The 21,383-nt window shown below is 45.4% G+C and overlaps 1 protein-coding gene across 1 annotated transcript in view; it reads right to left on the reverse strand.

The window, feature by feature from the left end:
• Nucleotides 1–17,431, reverse strand: part of ldlrad4a (low density lipoprotein receptor class A domain containing 4a) — a 37,968-nt gene extending 20,537 nt beyond the window's left edge. Inside the window, 2 exon segments of the mRNA XM_066674978.1 lie at nt 17,093–17,350; nt 17,353–17,431. Coding sequence (XP_066531075.1) covers nt 17,093–17,350; nt 17,353–17,431 — 337 coding nt within the window.
• Nucleotides 17,432–21,383: the final 3,952 nt, after the last annotated feature.

A 21,383-nucleotide genomic window follows, 5' to 3' on the forward strand; every position in this document is an offset into this window, starting at 1 on the left:
AAGTTAGTATTCATAACCGCTCTGAGTGAGTATTCATAACTGCTCTATAGGTTAGTATTCATGGCTGCTCTATACATTCATATTCATAACTGCTCTTTAAGTTAGTATTTGTTACTGCTCTATAAGGTAAATTATTAGTAGCGGCTCTATAGCTTAGACTTCATAGCGGGTCTATGACTTAGTATTCATTACAGCTCTATAAGATCATATTCATAACTGCTCTATAAGTTAGTATTTGTAATGGCTCTATAAGGTAAATTATTAATGGCAGCTCTATAACTTATTCTTCATAATGGCTCTATGAGTTAGTATTCAGAGCTGCTCTATAAGTTAGTATTTGTAACTGCTCTATATGGTAACTTATTAATGGCAGCTCTATAATTTATTCTTCATAACAGCTCTATAAGTTAGTATTCATAACTGTTCTATAAGTTAGTCTTCATAACCACTCTACGAATAAGTATTCTAAATATATATATATCTATAAATATGCTCTATAAGGTTAATTATTAACAGTCACTCTATGAATTAGTATTCATGACAGCTCTATACATTAGTATTCATAACTGCTCTATAACTTATTATTCAATTACTAATAACATACAATAGTATTCAAAATGGATCTATAAGTAAATTTTTGCTAACTGCTTTATAAGTTAATGTTTATAACAGCTCTATATTTTCGGATTCATAACTGCTCTATAAGCAAAGCTAAAGCTGTCACTGGGTTGGTGGCTCTGCCCTGTGCCTGTAATCTCAGATAAAGCAGAGCCTGCGTTAAAAGCCAGACGAGGCGTCTAGACGTCCCCCCGCTTTCCTTTCATTATTTAAATTATTAAAGCTCCTGTTAAAGCTGAAGAGGCGACTGAGCTCCACCTGCTCAAAACACACACACAAACAAACAAACAACAAACAAACAATGAAAGCCCCTCAACACAACTCCATCCTTCACTAAAAACGATGACTGGACTCTTTCACACGCATACCTCCTCCTCCTCCTCCTCTTCCTCCCTCTCTCCTCCTCCTCTCCAACCACTCTCTTCTTCCTCCTCCTGAATCACTCCGTCCCATTCACTCTCTCTCTCCTCCTCATCCACCTCTCTTTCAGCCTCTCTTTCTCCTCCAGCTTCCCTCCCTCCTCCTGAATCACTCCATCCCTCTCACTGTCGTCCTCCCACTCCTCCGCTTCTACGAAAGCAGCCCTGACTCATCTCCCCCTCCACTAAAACAGGAGACTGGGTTCACTTCCTGCTAAAACACACACACACACACACACACACACGCCCCTCCGGTACAGCATGTTCTCTTCATTATGTGGTTTCTGTTACCTATAAACATGAACCAAAGCTACACTGCACTCTACCAACTACAGGAACAGTAGCAGCAGTCACTGAAATATCTCACCTGCACTTCAATGAAGAGCAGAGGCTACAGTTGTAAGGCTACACCATTAAAGACGTGTAGAAAGACTGAGAAGTGTCCTGTGATGGATTCACTGTGTGCTCTCAGACAGTATGTGATGCACTGATATCCAAACACATTGGACTAAACCTGCTTTAGACATTTAGAATCCCTGGGAAAGAACATACAGAATATCATTCAAAAAAACGACATGACAGCGACACTTTAACAGAACAGAACAGAACAGGAAGCCTCTCTACTCACTGTACGTATAAGAAACCAAATTAAGAGTCCTACTCCCTATGGGTGCCGACGTGCCGCTGCATGTCCGACTGGCCCCCACAGGCCGTCTGCTTTCAGATCTCACCTCAAATCCGGTTTCCTCCCACGGTCCAAAAACACACGTTGGTAGGTGGATTGGGGACTGTGTGTGAGTGAATGTGTGAGTGTGTGTTGCCCTGTGAAGGACTGGCGCCCCCTCCAGGGTGTATTCCCGCCTTGCGCCCAATGATTCCAGGTAGGCTCTGGACCCACCGCGACCCTGAACTGGATAAGAGTTACAGATAATGAATGAATATATATATATAAGTTGATATTGACAATTAAAATTAATCAATGTCACAATTTCTTCTAGAATTAAATAAATGTTGGGGTCTATTTTAAAGATTCCATATAGAATCTAAACAGGCTGCATTCATTAGGCAGTACACGCCAAACACAAAGTAAATTTCTACATGTTTTCAACTGTAAAACCTAACTTTAGACAGAGTTTAATCTACATTTCTTTCTTTCCTCTGCTCTATTTCTCTCCCTGCGTCTGAAATGGCTCCCTATTCACTATTCCCCGTATTACTCACTACAAAGTGCACTATTATAGGGAATAGAAGTCAGGAGGGTAGTGAACGATTTCGAACACTATTTAATGTGGGTTTTTACCAACCAGTGCAGTGCATTATGGGTATTCACTATCCACTAATATCAGCTAGTGTACATGGGTTCTTCACTACCTATTGCGGTGCATTATGGGATTGCTTGAGTGCACTGAAAATGGTCCACCATGTTTTCGAACACCACTACAAAATGGCGGAACACCAAGGTGTAGTGCACTATATAGAGAATAGGGCATAGTTTTTCGGACACAGCGTATCTCTCTCTCTCTCTCTCTCTCTCTCTCTCTCTCTCTCTCTCTCTCTCTCTCTCGCTCTCATCAAGTGTGTAGAGGTAGAAGCAGCACAGTAAAATTACAGCGTAATCTTTCCACTTCCTGTATTCCTCACTCCAAAATAAAAGCCCCTGTTTTTGTAATTACGGTTTCATGTAATTATTTAAATTCTGATGGAGATTACACAGAGAGGAAACACTGACTGTGGTATGGCACTAATGTGTTAAAAAGATAAAGAATTAAAGTAATAAAAATCAAAAGTGTCCTTTTCTTCTATTCACGGAAACGTAGAAGGGCTCCGCCAATGAAGACTGATATAAAGGTTTGTAGGGTCTTTTAAACGTATAAATGTCTCGGACTCATTGTGAGGCGAGTGACACACAGAACTAGACGTGAAGTGACCAGGGTTTTGTGTGAAGTTCAGTGTTCGTAAAGCTACAGTATCTCTACACCGACTGTTAATAACCACGGACACAGACATTTATAAATATATAAAGACTTAAATAACCTCTAACCGACATCATTATATAGATCCTGACAGAGTACGGCACGCTGTTATTTATAAACATGGGCTAAAGCTACACAGAAGGGCTATAAACAGAGCAGCTGCCATTTTCATAAATAACTGCTAGCAGTTTACTGAAGAGCAGCATTCTACAGGCTACACAATGACAACAGACACATTCATTCATTCATTCATTCACTCAGTGTTGGTAACTGCTTCATGAATCTGCGCTGGGTGCAGGAATGCACTCACCCAGTCACTCACTCACTCACACACCTGTTCACACAGTCACACACTCACCCAATCACAACCCTACCAATGTGTGTACAACGGTGTGTGTTTGGACTGAGGGAGGAAAGCAGAGCTCCCAGAGGAAACCCACACAGACACAGGGAGAACACCCCCCACTCCTCACAGAGGGGAACAGTGTAGTTAAAGCTTTATTAAAGGACACTGCAGCATTTTCCCTGATCAACTCGACCTGCTGCTCCTGTGGGGTCCCACACACAACAGACCAGGCCCCAACGCAGTGAGCTACAGTTACACACACACGTTCATTAGTGATCAGCTACACCAGCCTCCACCATCCACAGACCGTTGACACACACTCAAACATGCCTCGGCTTTCGTAGCCCTTCACTGACTCCGTTTAATCAAATGAGTAGAGTAGAAATGTTATAAACATTGTCAAATAAGGACGACCAGACTGTGTGTTCTCCACAGTCCCCATCCCCGTACCCTGAGGTACTCAAATCCTCAAAAGCGTGGGACCCTGGAGGACCAGGGAGGGACCACCACTCATGACCACTCACCCACAGTACAGAGTCAATCTGATTCACGCAGAACGTCTGACAATTTGATGGTGTCCTCTTGTACACTTGGGTTCTGGGAACGAGATGTGCCCTCGCTTAAAAAAACTCATCACAGAGGAGGGAAAACCAATCCACGAAACACTCCTCACAGATAAATACCAACAGGGAGAATGTCACATTACTGAGAGGATGACACTAATCCCCAAAAACAGAGACTAATCACAGAGAGGAAAACACTAAGCCCAAACACTCAGGCCAACCACGGAGAGGAAAACACTAATCCCAAAAATTCAGACAAATCACAGAGAGGAAACCACTAATCCCCAAAAAACCCAGACCAACCACAGAGAAGAAAACACTAATTCCCAAAAACTCAGACCAATCACAGAGAGAGGAAAAGCACTAATCCCCTAACCCTCAGACCAATCACAGAGAGAAAAGCACTAATCCCCAAAAACCCAGACCAACCACAGAGCAGAAAAAACTCATTCCCAAAAATTCAGACCAATCAGAGAGAGAAAAAGCACTAAGCCCCTAACCCTCAGACCAATCACACAGAGAGGAATCACTATTCCCCAAAAATCTGACCAATCAGAGAGGAAATGACTAACCCCAAAATCTCAGACCAATCACAGAGAGGAAGAATATTAATCCCCAAGAATCACACCAATCACAGAGCGGAAAAACACTAATCCCCTGAAACGCAGACTAATCACAGCGAGGGGAAAAAACAAGGACACACTCTAGCACTGAAAAGAGCTGCACATGAGCCTCAGGACACCTCGCCCCACACCCTGTGGAACTATGTTCTCCAGAGTGATGGAGCTTCATCCAGTTCCTCTGGGATGAGTTGGAGTGATGTGTCTGATCCAGAACTAATCCCCAACACCAGCGTCTGACCTCATAGCAGCAGAGGGGAGTCCTCACAGAAACCCTGCAGCTCTGCTATACTTGGTCTTCTACTCCTTCTCTTTTTAAAGAACATGGAGTCTGGACCAAAGCTGAGCTCTGTTTTTGGAGGATGAGTAAACACACACACACACACACAGATATTTTCAGCACATGCTGCTCTAAACTCTGAGAATTCAACAATCACCAACACACACCATCCACACCTGTCTCTCTCTCTGTCTGTCCCTCTGTCTCCTTCTCCCTGTCTCTCTATCAGTCTGTCCCTCTGTGTCTCTCTCCATCTGTCTCTCTGTCCGTCTGTCCTTCTCTCTGTCCCTCTATCTCTCTCTGTCCCTCTGTCTCTCTCTCCATCTGTCCTTCTCTCTGTCCCTCTATCTCTCTCTGTCCCTCTGTCTCTCTCTCCATCTGTCCTTCTCTCTGTCCCTCTGTCTCTGCCTGTCCCTCTGTCTGTGTCTCTCTCTCTCTGTCTGTCCCTCTGTCTGTCTCTCTCTTTCTCTCCCTCTCTCTCTCTCTCTCTCTCTCTCTGTCTGTCTCTCACTCTGTCTGTCTGTCTCTCTCTATGTCTGTCCCTCTGTCTCTCTCTTTGTCCTTCTGTCTCTCCCTCTGTCTTTCTGTTTGTCCCTCTGTCTCTGTCCCTGTTGGTTTGTTCCTCTCCATGTGTCTGTCTCTCTCCCTTGTCTGCCTCTCTCTGTGTTTCTCCCTGTCTGTCTCTCTGTCCTCCATCTGTCTCCGTGTCTGTCTCCGTGGGTGACTGGAGGCAGCTGATGCTTTGTGATGGTCGTGCGACTGGAGCGAGGCACAATCAGCCCCTCACCACCACATCCCAACGAGGGTCAGAGTCGGCCGTGACCTTTCACTTTTCAATTCTCACCCCCACCCCAACACACACACACACACACACACACACACACACCATATTTAACCCTCCCCCTCCATGAAGTGCATACAATAAAATGTTATTGAGATTTCTATTTATCTTTAAATAACCTTAGAAATTTAGCTCTTTCTTCCTCTCACTCTTACTCTCTCTTTCTCTTTCTCTCTGTCCATCTCTGTCTCTCTGTCCCCTGTCCATCTGTCTGTGTGTAACACCTGCACCGACAGACATAAGCCACACCTTAATGTACCAGCCTGCGTCTCCCTGCCCCTCGGTCTGTACCACCAGCACCAACAGACACTGCCCACACCTGCATCAATAACCCTGACCCAAGACACGTACCGGACCTGTCTGTCTCTCTCCCTGTCTGTCCGACTGTGTGCAATAGTGTGACGCTCATGTCGTAGTCATTTCCTGAGAGAATATGGGAACTGGCACCACATTACCCTAACACTTTACGTTTTATTTTTTCCAGTTTGTTAAACCCCACCTCTGACTGAGCGCCTGCAGCGGGACGCCAGTGTGCGCTCAAACATTAGCTCACAACAGTGCCAAAGGCCTACGAAAGACAGAGAGACAAACAAGAGCAGAACAAAGGAGCCGTGAGAGAGGAGTGCAGGAGGTGACCTCCTTAACTTCTGACCTCCAGGGGGGCTCTGGTTAATGAACAGACGGGGGAAATGTGTGTGTGTGTGTGTGTGTGTGTGTGTGTGTCTGGGAGCGAGACTGGGCCCATGCATTCCTGATGAGTGAGTGTGTGCGCGTGCGTGTGTGATAAGATCACGGCGGGTGTGTGTTGTGTCTGCGGTCTGCCTGCACCCACAGCGGCCGTTTACAACAACGACAAAAAAAAAAAAAAAAAAAAGAGCGAGTGAAGATGTGGGCTTCAAAAGAACATCCTGCATTCCTCAGCAACTACTCAACACACCAGAGCAGCATACAACATACAGCCACTGCAGGCCCTGGAGGAGGACGCCACCCCTCCTCCAGAGCTCTCCAGAGTTACAGGGCTGAGGCAGGAGCAGAGAAGGGAAGTTTGGTTTGGTGTGAAAAAGCAAACAATGGTGGTGAATGGAAGCAGACGTCTGTCTGTAAGGGCCTGTTCACACCTGGCATTAAGATGAGCTTTTGATGATCGGATCACGCTCAGATTTCCTGGAAATCCAGGCGTGATCGGTTTACAACCGGACAATTCAGAGTTGGACAGAGTCGGATCACGCAGGTGTAAACAGGACGCGTTTTCCGTGTCCGGATAACGTTACGTGAGCCAAAACGCAACAGTCGAGAGGAGGAACTACGCGGTTGTCTTGTTTTTTCTGGAGGTGACCGGACTTGTTCACAGATTAGCTTGAATATCCATCGTCAAACGCGAAGGAATGACAGGAATTCTGTGTCCGTAAAAACCAGACACAGTTCTTTCCCACCGGTCTTGACTTCCCTGTCGTGTCCAAACATTCCTCTGGACAGTCGTGGCATTGATCGCTGCAGAAATCCCAGCGGCTGCAGGATACAGCTTTTTCCTCGCCTGCTGCAGACGATTCCCTGTCTGTTTTAAAGGTTTACTCCCAAGGTTTGAGGGAGAAGCAGGTGAGAAACTGACGGTGACAGAAAAGAAAACGGAGATGGTGAACACGGGAAAGTGAAATCCGATCTCATCGGCTCAGACTGAGGACTGCGTTTTTATCGACAAGTGTGAACAGAATCTGGACAAAGTAGACTCCCATACTCTCCAGCTACAAAACACAGGTGTAAACAGGCCCTAAATGTCCCTCACAGACAGATCTTTCCCACTAGATTTAAACTGATTTAAGGTGGTAATAGGCCACATTAAAGTGTTATGAGACTGTACTTATTTTCATACAGAGTTAGCATTGTTTGGGTTAGTTAGCCTACGCTCGCCCTTGACTGTGTTTAAGACAACCAGCCTCGTCTAATTACTCATGTCTGATAAAGCTGAGGAATATATTATTGCACAATGAGGCCCTCCAGACACACACACACACACACACACACACACACACACACACAGACCTTGAGCTTCAAACCTCATTCATCACCAGCCAGCGCCACACGAGACACAATCGAGATACAATCATACACAAAAACGTCTGCAGAGGCTCGGCTAGACCAGACCTGGACCAGACAGAGACACAACAACCCCCACTGCTCACCAACCACCACCCCACCCCCGTCAAAACCACCATTAAAGCCCCCCAGACGGCTACAAATCTGCCTTCCAAGGGGTCCCTTAAGGCCTCAGGGGGTGTGGGGGCTCAGCGTAATGATGAGAAATCTCTAACACACACGGAGCTTTCACAAAGAACAGTGTGAAACCAAAGAAGCTAAAGAGCAGCTTTCGTAGCAGAACGTAGCCGAATAGTAAATATTTATAAAACTGTATAAATATGTACAAAGTAATCTGTAACAGACTCAAAGTGTGGTTTCTGACGCTGTATGACACACTGTCACTTATCTATAAACATCTACAAACATGGACAACATTTAAACTTTACTCCACACTGTTATGATCTGAGGTATGCCATTAGCACCGTGCTAATTTTTAGCATTTCATTAACTCCTTCAAGCCTTGGTCATGTAAGCAGTTTACGCTGTTCTGTGAAACTGGTGAGACAGACAGGGCCGGAAGAATGACAACGCAAAACACAAAAGATATATCCTCTCTAATCCCACCTCCACCTTGTGTTTATGCCTGTTAACATTTCTGCTAGCTCCAGCTATAATGTAAACTGAAGGAGCCAGCTAGTGTCCTGTTAGCACTGCTAGCTGCTGCTAATATAATACACTGACTGTAAATTTAGCGAGCTAATTGTTACCACTGCTATCTGTGCTTTGTCTTTTTGTAATCTTTAGCCTTTATAATATTTTTGTAAGTACTTTGTGTTCTTGAAAAGCACTGTATAAGTGTAGTACATTATTATATTTATTATTATTATTTATATTTTATAACATGCTGTGCTTAAACACAGCTACTATTAGCCTTTCCTCCATTTTGTATCTACAGCACTGTACAAAGCCTCACCCCTTCAGCGTCACCACGGCTAAAGCCACAGAGATATGGATCGAGGACAGGAATTCGCTTGTCAAGATCAACAAACTTGAACTCAGCTCAAAGTTTTGCTCACAAAACACTTTCACCCATAAATCTGCGGTGCAAAATCACTAAATGCCACTAGTTCTATTAAAATGAAGGAGACTTTGCTTGTGTCTACAGTGACCGGGGCTTCACTGGGATGGTCTGGGTTACTCAGTTTCACCCTGTACGTGCTTTAAACAATACACCACACGACCAAAGGTTTGTAGACACCGTGTACAACAAGTGAATTTAGATATAGAGGTTCACCTGTTCACCGTAAGAACTGGGACATTACGCCCAATGCCAAGAGGGAGCTACACATAAAGCATATGTTTAAAGCTAAAGATGAAGCAGTGGAACTGTGTTAACTGGAGCGATGGAGCCTCATCCAGTACTTTCTGGATGTGTTTGGAGTCAGGACTGTGCAGCTGCTCCAGAGCGTCCCATTTCATTTCATGCTTTTCTACAGAGATTATACACACTGTGTGCGCACAGCTGGACATCGGTGTCCACTATGTGTGCACAGGTGAAACGGAGTGGTGTCTACACTTTCGGACATGTTATGTCTCACTGATTCTGATTTTTCCTCATGTCACACGTACTTCTTCTGGCGCAATGTTAGAAGCTAAAGCGCCACAGTTCACCATGTCCTGGGTTGGTCTGGACACAGGAAACTCACTAACACACAAACACACCCCATGTTTTCTGGAGGTTCACTTTACAGAATGTAATACAGATTACTGATCTGTTCACTCACGCCCAGCGCATCAGTGAGGGTCTCACGTTTACAGCCAGATCTCCTTTTTCACCGCGTAACACTCTGTGTAATTAATGATGTAATTATGCAAAGCTGTATGCAAATAAACAGACACTGTCTCGTCACCAGGTCTCTTTCAGATTAAATGGGAAAAGGCGCAGCAGGCCTCACCCCAAAAAAAGCCCTGTCAAGGCTCACCCAGAGCCCAGAGAGGGCCACAAATCTGCCCTAGCAGGTCCCTGGAGAGGGAAATTGGGGGGCAGTGTGTGTGTGTGTGTGTTTGTGCGTGTGAATTCAGACACAAAGAGCATGCCAGGGCCAATGTCAAGGCTGGCTGACTCTGCAGCACACACTCAGCTGCTGCTGTCAAAAGGTCAGAGGGCACACCCTCACCCTCGCAGCCTGGGGGAGGGGGAGGGCTCTGTGACCCTTTGACAACACACACACACACACAGAGAGAGAGAGAGAGAGAGAGAGAGAGAGAGAGAGAGAGAGAGAGAGAGAGAGGTTTTCCTTTTTCACAAAGACCCAAAAACACACAAAACCCATCATAGGCTTAAAACAAGGGCCTCTATCAGTACAATTGTAGCTGTGCATTCCCACTGTGTGTGTGTCTGTGTGTGTGTGTGTGTGTGTGTACAGAGGGGGGCAATACAATAATTTATTGCTTCTGTATATAAAATGCTTCTCTTCAGTGAGGAGCGAGGAGCAGAAGCTCTGGTTTTTAGCTGTTTTCACTCTGTTCTCTTTCTTCTCCGTTTTTACTCAGTGCTCTTATTTCTCCGCGCTCGTTGTGTCTGCTTTACTGCATTTAACTTCGTCCAGCGCTGTGATTGGACAGACTCAGAGGAGGGGGCGGGGCCAGAAGCAGAGCAGAATCAGAACAGCTCGTTTTATCCCGTGTTTTCTGGTCTTGTTTTACAGTGTGTGGGTTGGTGGGCTCCAGATTCACACATTCATGTGCACTTTTTGAATTTTTTCACAATTTGAATTTCATGCAACAATCTGAGCTCCTTTATTTCCTTCAGTTCTGAGCATGTGTGATGTGTCAGTGTGAACAACAGCTCTCAGCATTTCTCTTTCTGGATCAGCACCACAAATACACACCAACACAACACACAGAGAGAAGCGTAGACCCACACTTTCTGCACTGGTCCCTCTAGACTAGGCAAGGTCCAAAAGACCCACGGTGGTCATCCCTGAGATAAACTGCTTAAACAGAGCCTCGGTTTCATTTTATAAATATTGTTAACTATTTGTGTTAACGTTCACACTATTTGTCGAGCTCTTAAGCTCTTTTCTGTTTACGCCTCCCTCTCTAAAGCTCTTTGATCTGCGTGTTCAGGTGCTACATATAAATAAAATCATTTTTAATACGAGAGAAACCCTCTCTCTCTCTTTGTGTGAAAGATGTGGGGCTCATTTCCATTCGCTGATAGGGTGAGGCTGTAAAAAATGAATCTAGTTAAAGTGCACACACCCCTTCACCAAAATGAACACAATACACACACAAGGGGGAGGGGACTTAGGGGCTGACCTCTGCCTTGACCTCAATACACTCACACTCACACTGACACTGACACTCACACACACTCTCTCACACACACACACACAGTCATCCATTAGCTGCATTAGGTTATTGGGCAGATGAATGTTATGGTCGAGCTGGGCCTGTAAACTCTGTTTTGATGAGCAGCAGAGAGAGGGTGACCTCGAGGAGAGAAAGAGAAGGAGAGGAAAAAGGGGAGGAGGAGCAGAAGGAAAATAAAGGTCTTAGCTCTTCGTTCAAACCTACATTTAACATTTAATTTGCGTAACGCAACAAACCAATCGCTAATAATCCATGCCACATAAAGCTTAAAATATCACTGTTACATGTTCACTATGATTTATATTTATATTTATTTCTATTTATTCTTTCTTTCAGTGGAAGTCAATGTAAAGATGTGGTTCAGAGTCATTTTGGAGCATTTCGATTGGTCGATTCTTCATGACATTTTCACACAGTGCTGTGTTCAAATGGAGACAGCTAACTATACACACACACACACACACACACACACACACACACACACACACACACACACACACACACACATACATACAGTCAAGTGCTGGTTCTGGAGGATTAGTTCTGGATCACAAAAACCACACCAGCTCATCCCGAATGTACTGGATACAGCTCCATCACTCCAGAGAACGCAGTTCCACTGTTCCCTCGCCCAGTGCTGGTGGTTTTACACCCCTCTAGCACATACTCGACACTGAGCAGAGTTCCGTATATCGCCGCTGATCAGAGAACTGTGAGAACTGTGCTTGGGACCAAAAGGTTGCTGGTTCTATGCCCAGGAGCGGCAGGACCAATGGGAAGAGAGGAGAGTAGGGACAGTGCTTTATCCTCACTCAACATTCACAGCTGAAGTGCTTTAGAGTAAGACGCCTTCTACGCCGTCTGAATGTGACCCTAATAGCGTGTGTGTGTGTGTGTGTGTGTTTGTAATCTGCATTGATTGAAAGAGCACAATATATTATCAGAGTTATCAGTCCTAATCCACGCAGGCGGTGGTAGTAAAATGTTAATAAGCCCTTTGTAAACAGCGGGGCTCCAGTGTCCAGTGGAAAATGAAAAAGGTGCCAAACTGATGCCGAGATCAGATTTTGACGGAGCTGGTGTTTTTGTGCCTCTCGGATTCGTTACAAGCTGCAGAGCGGCGTCCAGCCAAAACGCAGCCCAATATCCTGCGTCTACACTACCGTGTGTGTGTGTGGGGGGGGGGGGGGGGGGGAGCGGGCTCTTCTAGATGCATACCATCAAATCCTCACCGCAGTGATCCAATATCTTTTGCAAAATAATAAAAATATCATGCAACTTTCAATTCCACCTTAAATCCCCATGTCCTCCTTAAGAGAATATTGTATGCTTTTTCTGTGATTAACTTTATTCAAATTCTTCATTCCACCTTAAATATTGCAGCATAGACACTGGCACGCATATGTGCTAGAAAATAACTCCCGCACCACTTACGGTGGAACAAACAGTGCTGTTTGAAGCCTAGGTACCAGAAAATAACGCCTGCACCATTTAAGGTGGACTGGACAGGTCTATTAAGAAGCTTAGGTGCTGGAATGTAACTCCTTCAAATTTTAAGGTGGAGTGGCCATTCTATTAAGATACTTATGTCTTAGAATGTAACTGCTGCATCTTTTAAGGTGGAACATATAATTCAAATTACAATCCGAGTGCCAAAATATAACTCTTGCACTATCTAATGTGGAATGGACAGTTCTATTGAGACACCTACGTGCCGGAATGTAACTGCTGCACTAATTTAAGGTGGAATAGACAGTTTAATTAAGAAAATTTTGGTGCTAGTCTGTAATTAATGCACCAGTTAAGGTGGAGTGGACAACTCTATTAAGATGCTTATGTGCCAGAGTGTCACTGCTGCACCATTTAAGGTGGAATGAAAATCCTGAATAAGGAGTTTCGGTTCCAGAATGTGTTGTATGGGCTAATTCACTGGCAGGTTAATTTTTTTTTCACAGCTGACAATTTGAAATTTCAGTTTTGGTTTCAGACAACATTTCCATTTCAGTGCATCACTGGCCCTTTAATGGTTTTTGCGCCTCTGTAGAACACAGCCTTGGCTCCTGTACTCTGAGCATGGCTCTAATAATAGCACGTTCCTGTTTTCACTTCAAATAGCCCATTGCTATAAGGCCTTTATCAGATAAAGATTAGCACTTTAGCACTTTAGCCTGCTGAAGACTGAGGGAGAGTCAGGGTGAGCTAATGGGGCTAACACACACACACAAACACACACACACACACACACACACACACACACACACACACACACGCATTCTCTCTCTGTGGCCAGACCATAGTGATCAGACACACTCAAAATGAGCGCAAAGCACAATACAACACTCAGTGAAGAACCGTTTTTAAACACAGTCTTAAGCATTGTGTGTGTGTGTGTGTGTGTGTGTGTGTGTGAGTGAGTCTCATTGGCACACACTGCTAAGTAGGAGCGCTGCAGTCCGATCTCTCTGCCAAGTTCACCCCGTCTGCACACACAGTCCAAAACACACTGGCCAGACTTACATTACTTACACACACACACACACTTTAGACCAGAGTCTCACAGACACTGCTCATACACAAACAGTGACCACACAGTCACACACACAAACAGACAGGCACACACAGGCCACAGTCTCACACACACACACACACGCAGACGCAGACAGACGCATTCATTTTCTCTAACAGAGGAAAAAATAACCAAGGACACAACCACCACCGTAGAGACAATATATAAACGAGGCCAGTTTATAACAGAGCTATATATAAATTCACATACACACTGTTCAGCAGCTGTCCTGCTCCCTGCGTGACAACCTCACAACCAACACAACAGAGACACAGCAAAGTTACTGCACCCACATCGTCGTCTACGAACAGACCCAGCCCCACGGCGATGTCCCCCCGGCGGCAGGGCTCCGCGATTCGGAGACAATGTCTCACTGTGATTTCTCAGACCCATGTTGCGGCTGTGATTGGAACTGTAATTATTTTGTAGAAACGTAGGTCCAGGCCTGTGTTTATATAAAAGACCAAGAAGGTCTGGCGTTAACTACGAGCGCTGACCGTAGAGCGCCAGACGGTCAGGCAGCCTGCGGTTGTGGTCATGTCCACGGCGCAGTGTCCGGCCTCTGACTGGGCTGAGTCTCTTACAGCAGCTAAATGCCCCAGTGTAAAACCTCACAGGACAGTGTTCCTGAAGGCGCAGGCTAGTATTAAAACTGCAGCTCCTGCGATCTGGAAACTCCACACTTCACACAGCGGCGAGCGAGTGGAAACACCAGTCACGTGGTTATTAAAAAGGTTTATGACAGAAATGGTTCAAAATCATGAGGAAAAAACGGCTTACGTTGAAGTATATTATACAGACTACTTTAAAGAGGTAGGGTCAGCCTGCAACAACACACCGCCCTGTGTGTGTGACTACCACAACTACACGACTCTAAAGGTTTTAGCACAGAATTAAAGTGTGGGCCTTGATTAATAAAAAAAATAATAAATAACTACTATTTAAACTGCAGCCCAGAAAAATCACCGTTAGATATTTTCCCCAAATCATTCAGCCCTCCGGGAGCCTCCTGCCGTCTCACACAGCTCCAGCCTCTCTCCAGCACCGGCCGTTTGAGATCTGTTCCTCTAGCGTCTCCTCCGTTCACTGGACGTGCGCTATGCAGCTTGGCTACGATGGTGGCGTTCGTGCTGAACACAGAAAGACTTTGTTTCTTTTACACAACAGTTGAGTACAGTACAACAACTCCACATCGTCTCCACTGCATTAGAGACGAGCGGTGATCTAGAGCTGGATTAAAGTGTACGGGAGGGTGTACAGAGGTTGTACCCAGGCACTGTGCCACTTCACTGGAGGGACTTGAGCATCATTTCAATACAGCAGCAGTCCGTCTTATTTTGTGAATATTTTTGGATATGGACCAATAGAAATGCTGCAAAATTACATTGACTTGAAATGTGTATATATATATAATAGTCATAAGTGTGTATATCATAATATTATATAATAAAGGCTGCAGCTGCCACGCATTTACATTAAACACATTCCGTATTTAAAACCACGTCCTTCTTACGCAATAACCCAGAAACAAGCAGGGAGCCCCAAACTAGTCATAAATCAAGTTTTTAAAAAATGAACCAGCGCTGGTTGTTTGACTCGCCAGCCTTAACTATGTCAACACTCCACACTGCGGTAAAGCAGACTGAGCAGAAAGGAGTGGCGTAACTAAACCAAAATCCATCCAGTGACTTTCTCAGAGCCAGCGCCGGGTGTTAAAGTAAAGTTATCCGAGTTGAAAGTGGCGTCTTTGAGAGGACACGGCTAGAAGTTGAAGGCAAGGACTTTCGGAGCCTCTGGGCTGGTCAGGGCCGGGGAGAATAGTCCTAAAAAAGCTTAGTCTGCTTTTACAGACGCCTCGTCCTTTTCTTCTCCACACTCTCGGAGAACAGGAGGGGGTGGGAGGGAGGCTGGAGGCTCTTATTTTTTTTTTTTTTTAAGCCTGCGGTATGTTAATCTCAGCCAAATCTGCGAAATCAATCCATCAATAAGTCAAGCTTTCTTAAACAGGCTGACCCCTGTTCACGGCTAAGAAAAGCACTGTACATGTATAAAACTTCATGACTATTTACGGTGGATGCAAACTGGGCATTATGTAAAAACACAGGACTGAAAAGAATAGGCCTAAATACAGATATGTCATAATAAAGGTCCAGCGAAGCAACTGAAATAAAGCTTAAGGATATAATTAACACAGCAAAAAAAACATTACACACCCGCAGTAGTCATTAGCATGTCAGGTATAGACTGGAGAACGGTATGTAGTCGGTCAGTTGATTGATATTTTATCGTTATCGTGATGTTGATGTATTGCGAGGAACATCTTGTGCTAATAAAAAGAGAACACAAGTCATATGAGAAAAGCTCTGTGAAAAAAATAACCGGACCAAGAGCTTTTAAAAAGAGCACTAACCAACAGCACGTTTACTCCAGGTTTAACTGGATTTCATACATGACACTTTACGTAAATGAACAGTTTTGCAACTTTGTCTTCTGCAGAGACTGACGCTTGCACTGATCAGAAAGTGCTTAAGGGAACTGCTGTGACATTGACAGAGTATTTTAAACGTGGAACAGTCTGTTCCTACCTTCCAGAACGGTTCCTTGGTTTGCTAACACTGGGGAAGAAACACGGTGGAGTGTAAGCTGAACTGGGTGCTTGTGGATAAGCTAGTGGAACGGTTACTCAGAAACGTTCAGCAGTGAAGTAGAATAAGGCTCTTGAGTCTTTGATTCCAAGCACTGAACAGCACCCTCCCTGTGGAACAGTTGCTGAACACGAGTGAGTGAGTGAGTTACATGTAAAAACAATTGTGAATTGTTTATTTTCCTTCAGAGTCAAAACTCTGAGGCATTTTTTTCTTAAATCAGTATTGTGAATTCCTTATATACCTCAGTGTATGTGTAAGTCCCAACTCTCTCTCTCTCACAGACACACACACACACACACACACACACACACACAGAAAATGCACAATGTTTCCACTTCCTAAAAACCCCAAAACACCCAACTGTAAAGGCACAGCTTACACACACCCACACACACCAGCACTGTGCTGCACCTCCTGTTAAACCAAGTCCTATGACCGAGCAAAATGAATGAGGGCCTAGGGGCTCGCTCTCACATTACACTGAGGGAAAGAGTGACTTCAATGGAGGTTTGGCTAAATACGCCACAGCCTGGACTCAGGAGAAGAGTGATGTGCTCCAAACATGGACCCAAAAAAAAAAGAAAACGACAGCGCTGTAATGGAGGCGTTTTTCTGAAACGCACTATCAAAATTCAAAAGCAAAAAAACGCAAAGCTCACGCAGCGCTGCGTACAGAAGCAAACCTATAGAAGTTAGTCGCTTAAAAAACGACGTTTCGTACACATTCCCCTGCTAAAAACGCACAAATACAAGCCCCGCCGACTTACATCTATCCATTCCCTGTGGCTGGGATGCGGTGCAGTTGCAGGAGCAAGTGACATTGGAGTTGCTGCTGTAGCCGGAGGCGCCCGGGATCGTCCTGTTTTGCATCCGGCTTCGGGTGAGTGTTCGCCGGGGAAGAGGCGCCGCCAGCGCCGCTAGACCAGCGGAGCTCCGCCTCTCGGCTCCATCACCGTCCCTCACGGCTCCGAGCGGCTCCACATCCTTCTCTCCTGCCTTCTTTCCTTCGCTTCTCCCTCTTCGCGTCGTCCGTTCTTCTTTTTCCTCTTCTTCTTCTTGCTCTTGCGCTTTTCCGTCCTTCCCACCAGCGCCCCTCTCGCTTTCATTCAAGAGAATGGCTCACTCAGAGTGGAAGGAGCTCAGGCACCGAGGAGGAGGAGGAGGAGGAGGAGGCAAGTTTACAGCACTGACCTAATGTCTCTCTCTCTCTCTCTCTCTCTCTCTCTCTCTCTCTCTCTCTCTCTCTCACTCTCTCTCCTTATGTTCCCAAAAAAAGAGAAAGAAAGGGGGGAGCAGGGCCAGAGCCAGACAGGGCGGGAGGGGTAGACAGAGTATTAGAGTGACAATAGAGAGAGAGAGAGAGAGAGAGAGAGAGAGAGAGAGAGAGAGGAAAACAAGAGAAGGTAGACAGACACATTAAAGAGACAGGAAGAGTAGGAGAGGGGGAGGAAAGAACAGACAGAAGAGAGAAAGAGAGAGAGAGGGGAGACAGAAATGAAAAGAGGGAGTGAGACAGGGGAGAGGGGGAAAGGAAGAGAGAGAGAATGAAGGGTAGACATGCAAATATATAGAAAGATAAGAGAAAGAAGAAGGAAAAATGAGAGAGAGATTAAAAGGAGGGAGGGGAGAAAAGGAAGAGGCAGAAGAGGGAAAGAGACACAAATTTATTAAAAAGACAGAAGGAAGGGAAAGAGAGAAAAAGAAACGAGTGGGAGAGACGGGGGTGGTCTAGCTGATGGGGTGCAGGCCGTTACACACTCTCTCTCTCTCTCTCTCTCTCTCTCTCTCTCTCTCTCTCTCTCTCTCTCTCATTAAAGTTAGTGGTGGCTGATGGAAGCAGCCATTGAGGAGCTGACCTTGGGCTGACCCCACAGTCTCGCACAAACTCAGCAGATGTGTCAGACCCCCCCATGCCACCCCTCAAACTGTCTGCCATCTATAAATAACCACAGCCCTGTGTGTGTGTGTGTGTGTGTGTGTGTGTGTGTGTGTGTTAGAGCAGGTGTATCTGACTGAAGAATTAAAATAAGAAGTGGCTCATCACAGTTTATAAAAGTCTATAAACACACAATCGCACAAACTATTTCTGCACTCTCTCCACTCTCTCAGCTCCACTGACCACACAGGAGCACTTTGTACTTCTACAGTTACAGACTGTTGACCAGCTGTTGCTCTGCATACTTTATCAACCCCTCCCCCCCCTGTTCCTCAGCGCTCAGGACCCCCTCAGAGCAGGTGTGATGTGGTGGTGGACCATTCTCAGCGCTGCAGTGACACTGACGTGGTGGTGGTGTGGGAGTGTGTGTTGTGCTGGTGTAGAGTGGATCAGACACAGCAGTGACTGCTGGAGTGTTTTTTTTTTCAGGATCACAGACCCCACTCCACATCCGCTTGATGATGCGGGGATGGGGGGGGGGCACAGTTAGCTTAAAGCAGGGTGACCTTAGACTCTTGTGCAGCTGCTCCACTTCTGCATCAATTGGTCAGAGCTTTTTTTAAATGAAAACTCTCTCTCTCTCTCTCTCTCTCTCTCTCAGTAGAGTGCTCAGTACAGTAATTTGTTTAGTCTGGGAGATTGATGCTGATTAAATATAGGCCTGTGATGTCTGTGCCTCCCCCTTGTGGAGACTGGGAGAACTGCACCACTGCAATGGCTCATTTCACACATACACCACTGCACAAACCCACCACAGAGCTGGACACCATGCAGGGGCCACAGCGCCTTGTAGACCTCGCACCACCACCACACTACCCCCTACCACCCCCACCACAGGACGGTGAGGCATTGGAACTATGTCCTTTGCAGTGATGGAGCACCTTGTCTGGTTCTGGTTCAGGAGCAGTGTTCTCCCCCTGTGTAAACAGCCCTGTTCAGAACGCCCGCTTTCAGCACCTGTTCCTTTAAATGATAATGAGCCGCTCGCTGTTCACGCCCGACCCCGAGCGCACAGCAGTGAGGAGCGAGGAGCAGAAGCTCTGGTTTTTAGCTGTTTTCACTTTGTTCTCTTTCTTCTCCGTTTCTCTGTTTTTTACCCAGTGCTCTTATTCTCCGCGCTGTTCAGAGCTGTTCAGCCGTGGATGTTCAGGAGGAGACACTTTCCTTCAGTCCCAAAAGTCTTTAACCTTAAGGCTAAACAAGGCTATTTAACAGCATTAACTTACGGATGAGTACAACTCTAATTAAATAAATAACCGACTAATGACTAATGACTAATGACTAAAAAACTCAGTATAAATACAGCTTTGACAATTAACTTCCACAATCTTATTTAGAAAGCTCTGCCAAAGCCCTGTAAATAGAGGAATATAAATATCAGTGTTATTCCTATTATATTTCTAATAATCATTTATTTTATTATTGTATTATATTACATTTATTCATGTGTTTTGTTTGTTATTTGGACAGAGTCTAGAGCGAATTTTGAGACATACGCAGCTAAATTAAACAAGGATCCTGCAGGTTTCAGCCCAATCCTACACTAACATCCTCCCACACACACACACACACACACACACACACACACAGATACATAAATGAGTATCTTTGAATTGTGGGACATTACATAGACTTCCATTCATATTGTGGAGTCTTAACATCTCCATAAACATCACTGTGTTAATCCAACCCTAAAACACGTCTTCACCTTTAAATGTAATGATTACTTTGTGGGGACCGGCTGGAGGTCCCCACAAGGAAGACAAGTCCCCACACTGTGAGTGTGTAACAGTGTTTGGTCCCCACAATGTCATATATTCCTGGTATATACACACACACACACACACACACACACACACACACCAGTACTGGGCTAAAAATGAATTCCTCTACTTAGCCTGACTGAACCCACAGACAGGGCCCGGCGCTGCAGTTCAGAGTGAAGCCGGAGTAAACAGTGGATTTTACGGAGGTTACAGGGTTCTGTACAAGACTCCGGGCAAGGCTTTGGAAATAAATGGACGTTAACTTCATGCCAGTTTTGCTGCTGTGGGGAAATGAAATAAATGGAGGGTGGTCTCTGACTTTGCACTAAGCTTTACCCTCGGCCTTAGAGCTTTTACACCTTAATAACCTTCACAGAGGTGTTAGATAATCCCTCGGGTCAGTGCCCGGACACGCACCGTGTGATCCTGCTGGACCTCAGCGTGCAACGGTCGGTACGATTGGGTGTTTTTGCTCTTGGGCTCCCCTGCAGTGTGTAATTCATTTTTACAGCACTCGCCTGAAATCAAGGGGGAGGGAGAGGGGAGGATGGTCTCCTACCCTCCTCCAGAAGTTACACAGTGCAGTTTCTGCTGTGCTGAGTCACGAGTAGCAATGACCGAGGCTCTGTTCTCCTTATTACAGGTGAGTGGAGCATCACAGTGATTTTAAAGCTGTGTTAATGTATCACTGTTTAAACTAACAGCAGCTTCTCAAATCACGGCTGAGAAGTGAACAAACCTCGTAACTCCTGCACTGGACAAGGACCTGCTGAGTGAGGGGTGTCCACTCTTATGTCATCAGCAGTGTTGGCTTGTGGCAACATTAGCGTCCAATGAGAGTGAAGGGAAAATGAACCTGGGTTGAAAGGGTTTTGTCCACCGTGGGACACCATAGCTGCAATATTCAAAAGTCCCATTGACTTCTAATGGAGAAGTTCAGCTGACACCTGGACGTCTTCATATTTGTGTGAGACACTCACCACAGCAGAGAGTACAGTCCCCAGTGTTGGGGAAATACTCCCACCCGATCAATAGAACCGACTGGTTTGGGTCAGAAGGTCAGCCTCTGCTGCGGTGCTCATCCTCAGACAGTAGAAGAGCTGAGAGTATTGATCGATATCATCAATACTCGGAACACAAGGTCAGACTGAACACTGAGCCCCATGACATTGACCTTTGCTTTTCTAGGCTCTTGACCTTTTCCTCACGACACACAGACCCTGACAAAACAAAAAGGACGCTACACTTCATTTAGGAACACTATAGTACCATGTCTTATATTAACTGTAGATTATAAAGTTGTGTTGATTACATACGCTGTTCTCCTGTGTCTGTGTGGGTTTCCTCCGGGTGACA

The sequence above is a fragment of the Hoplias malabaricus genome, chromosome 6 (genome assembly GCF_029633855.1).
Source record: "Hoplias malabaricus isolate fHopMal1 chromosome 6, fHopMal1.hap1, whole genome shotgun sequence".
Lineage (NCBI taxonomy): Eukaryota > Metazoa > Chordata > Actinopteri > Characiformes > Erythrinidae > Hoplias > Hoplias malabaricus.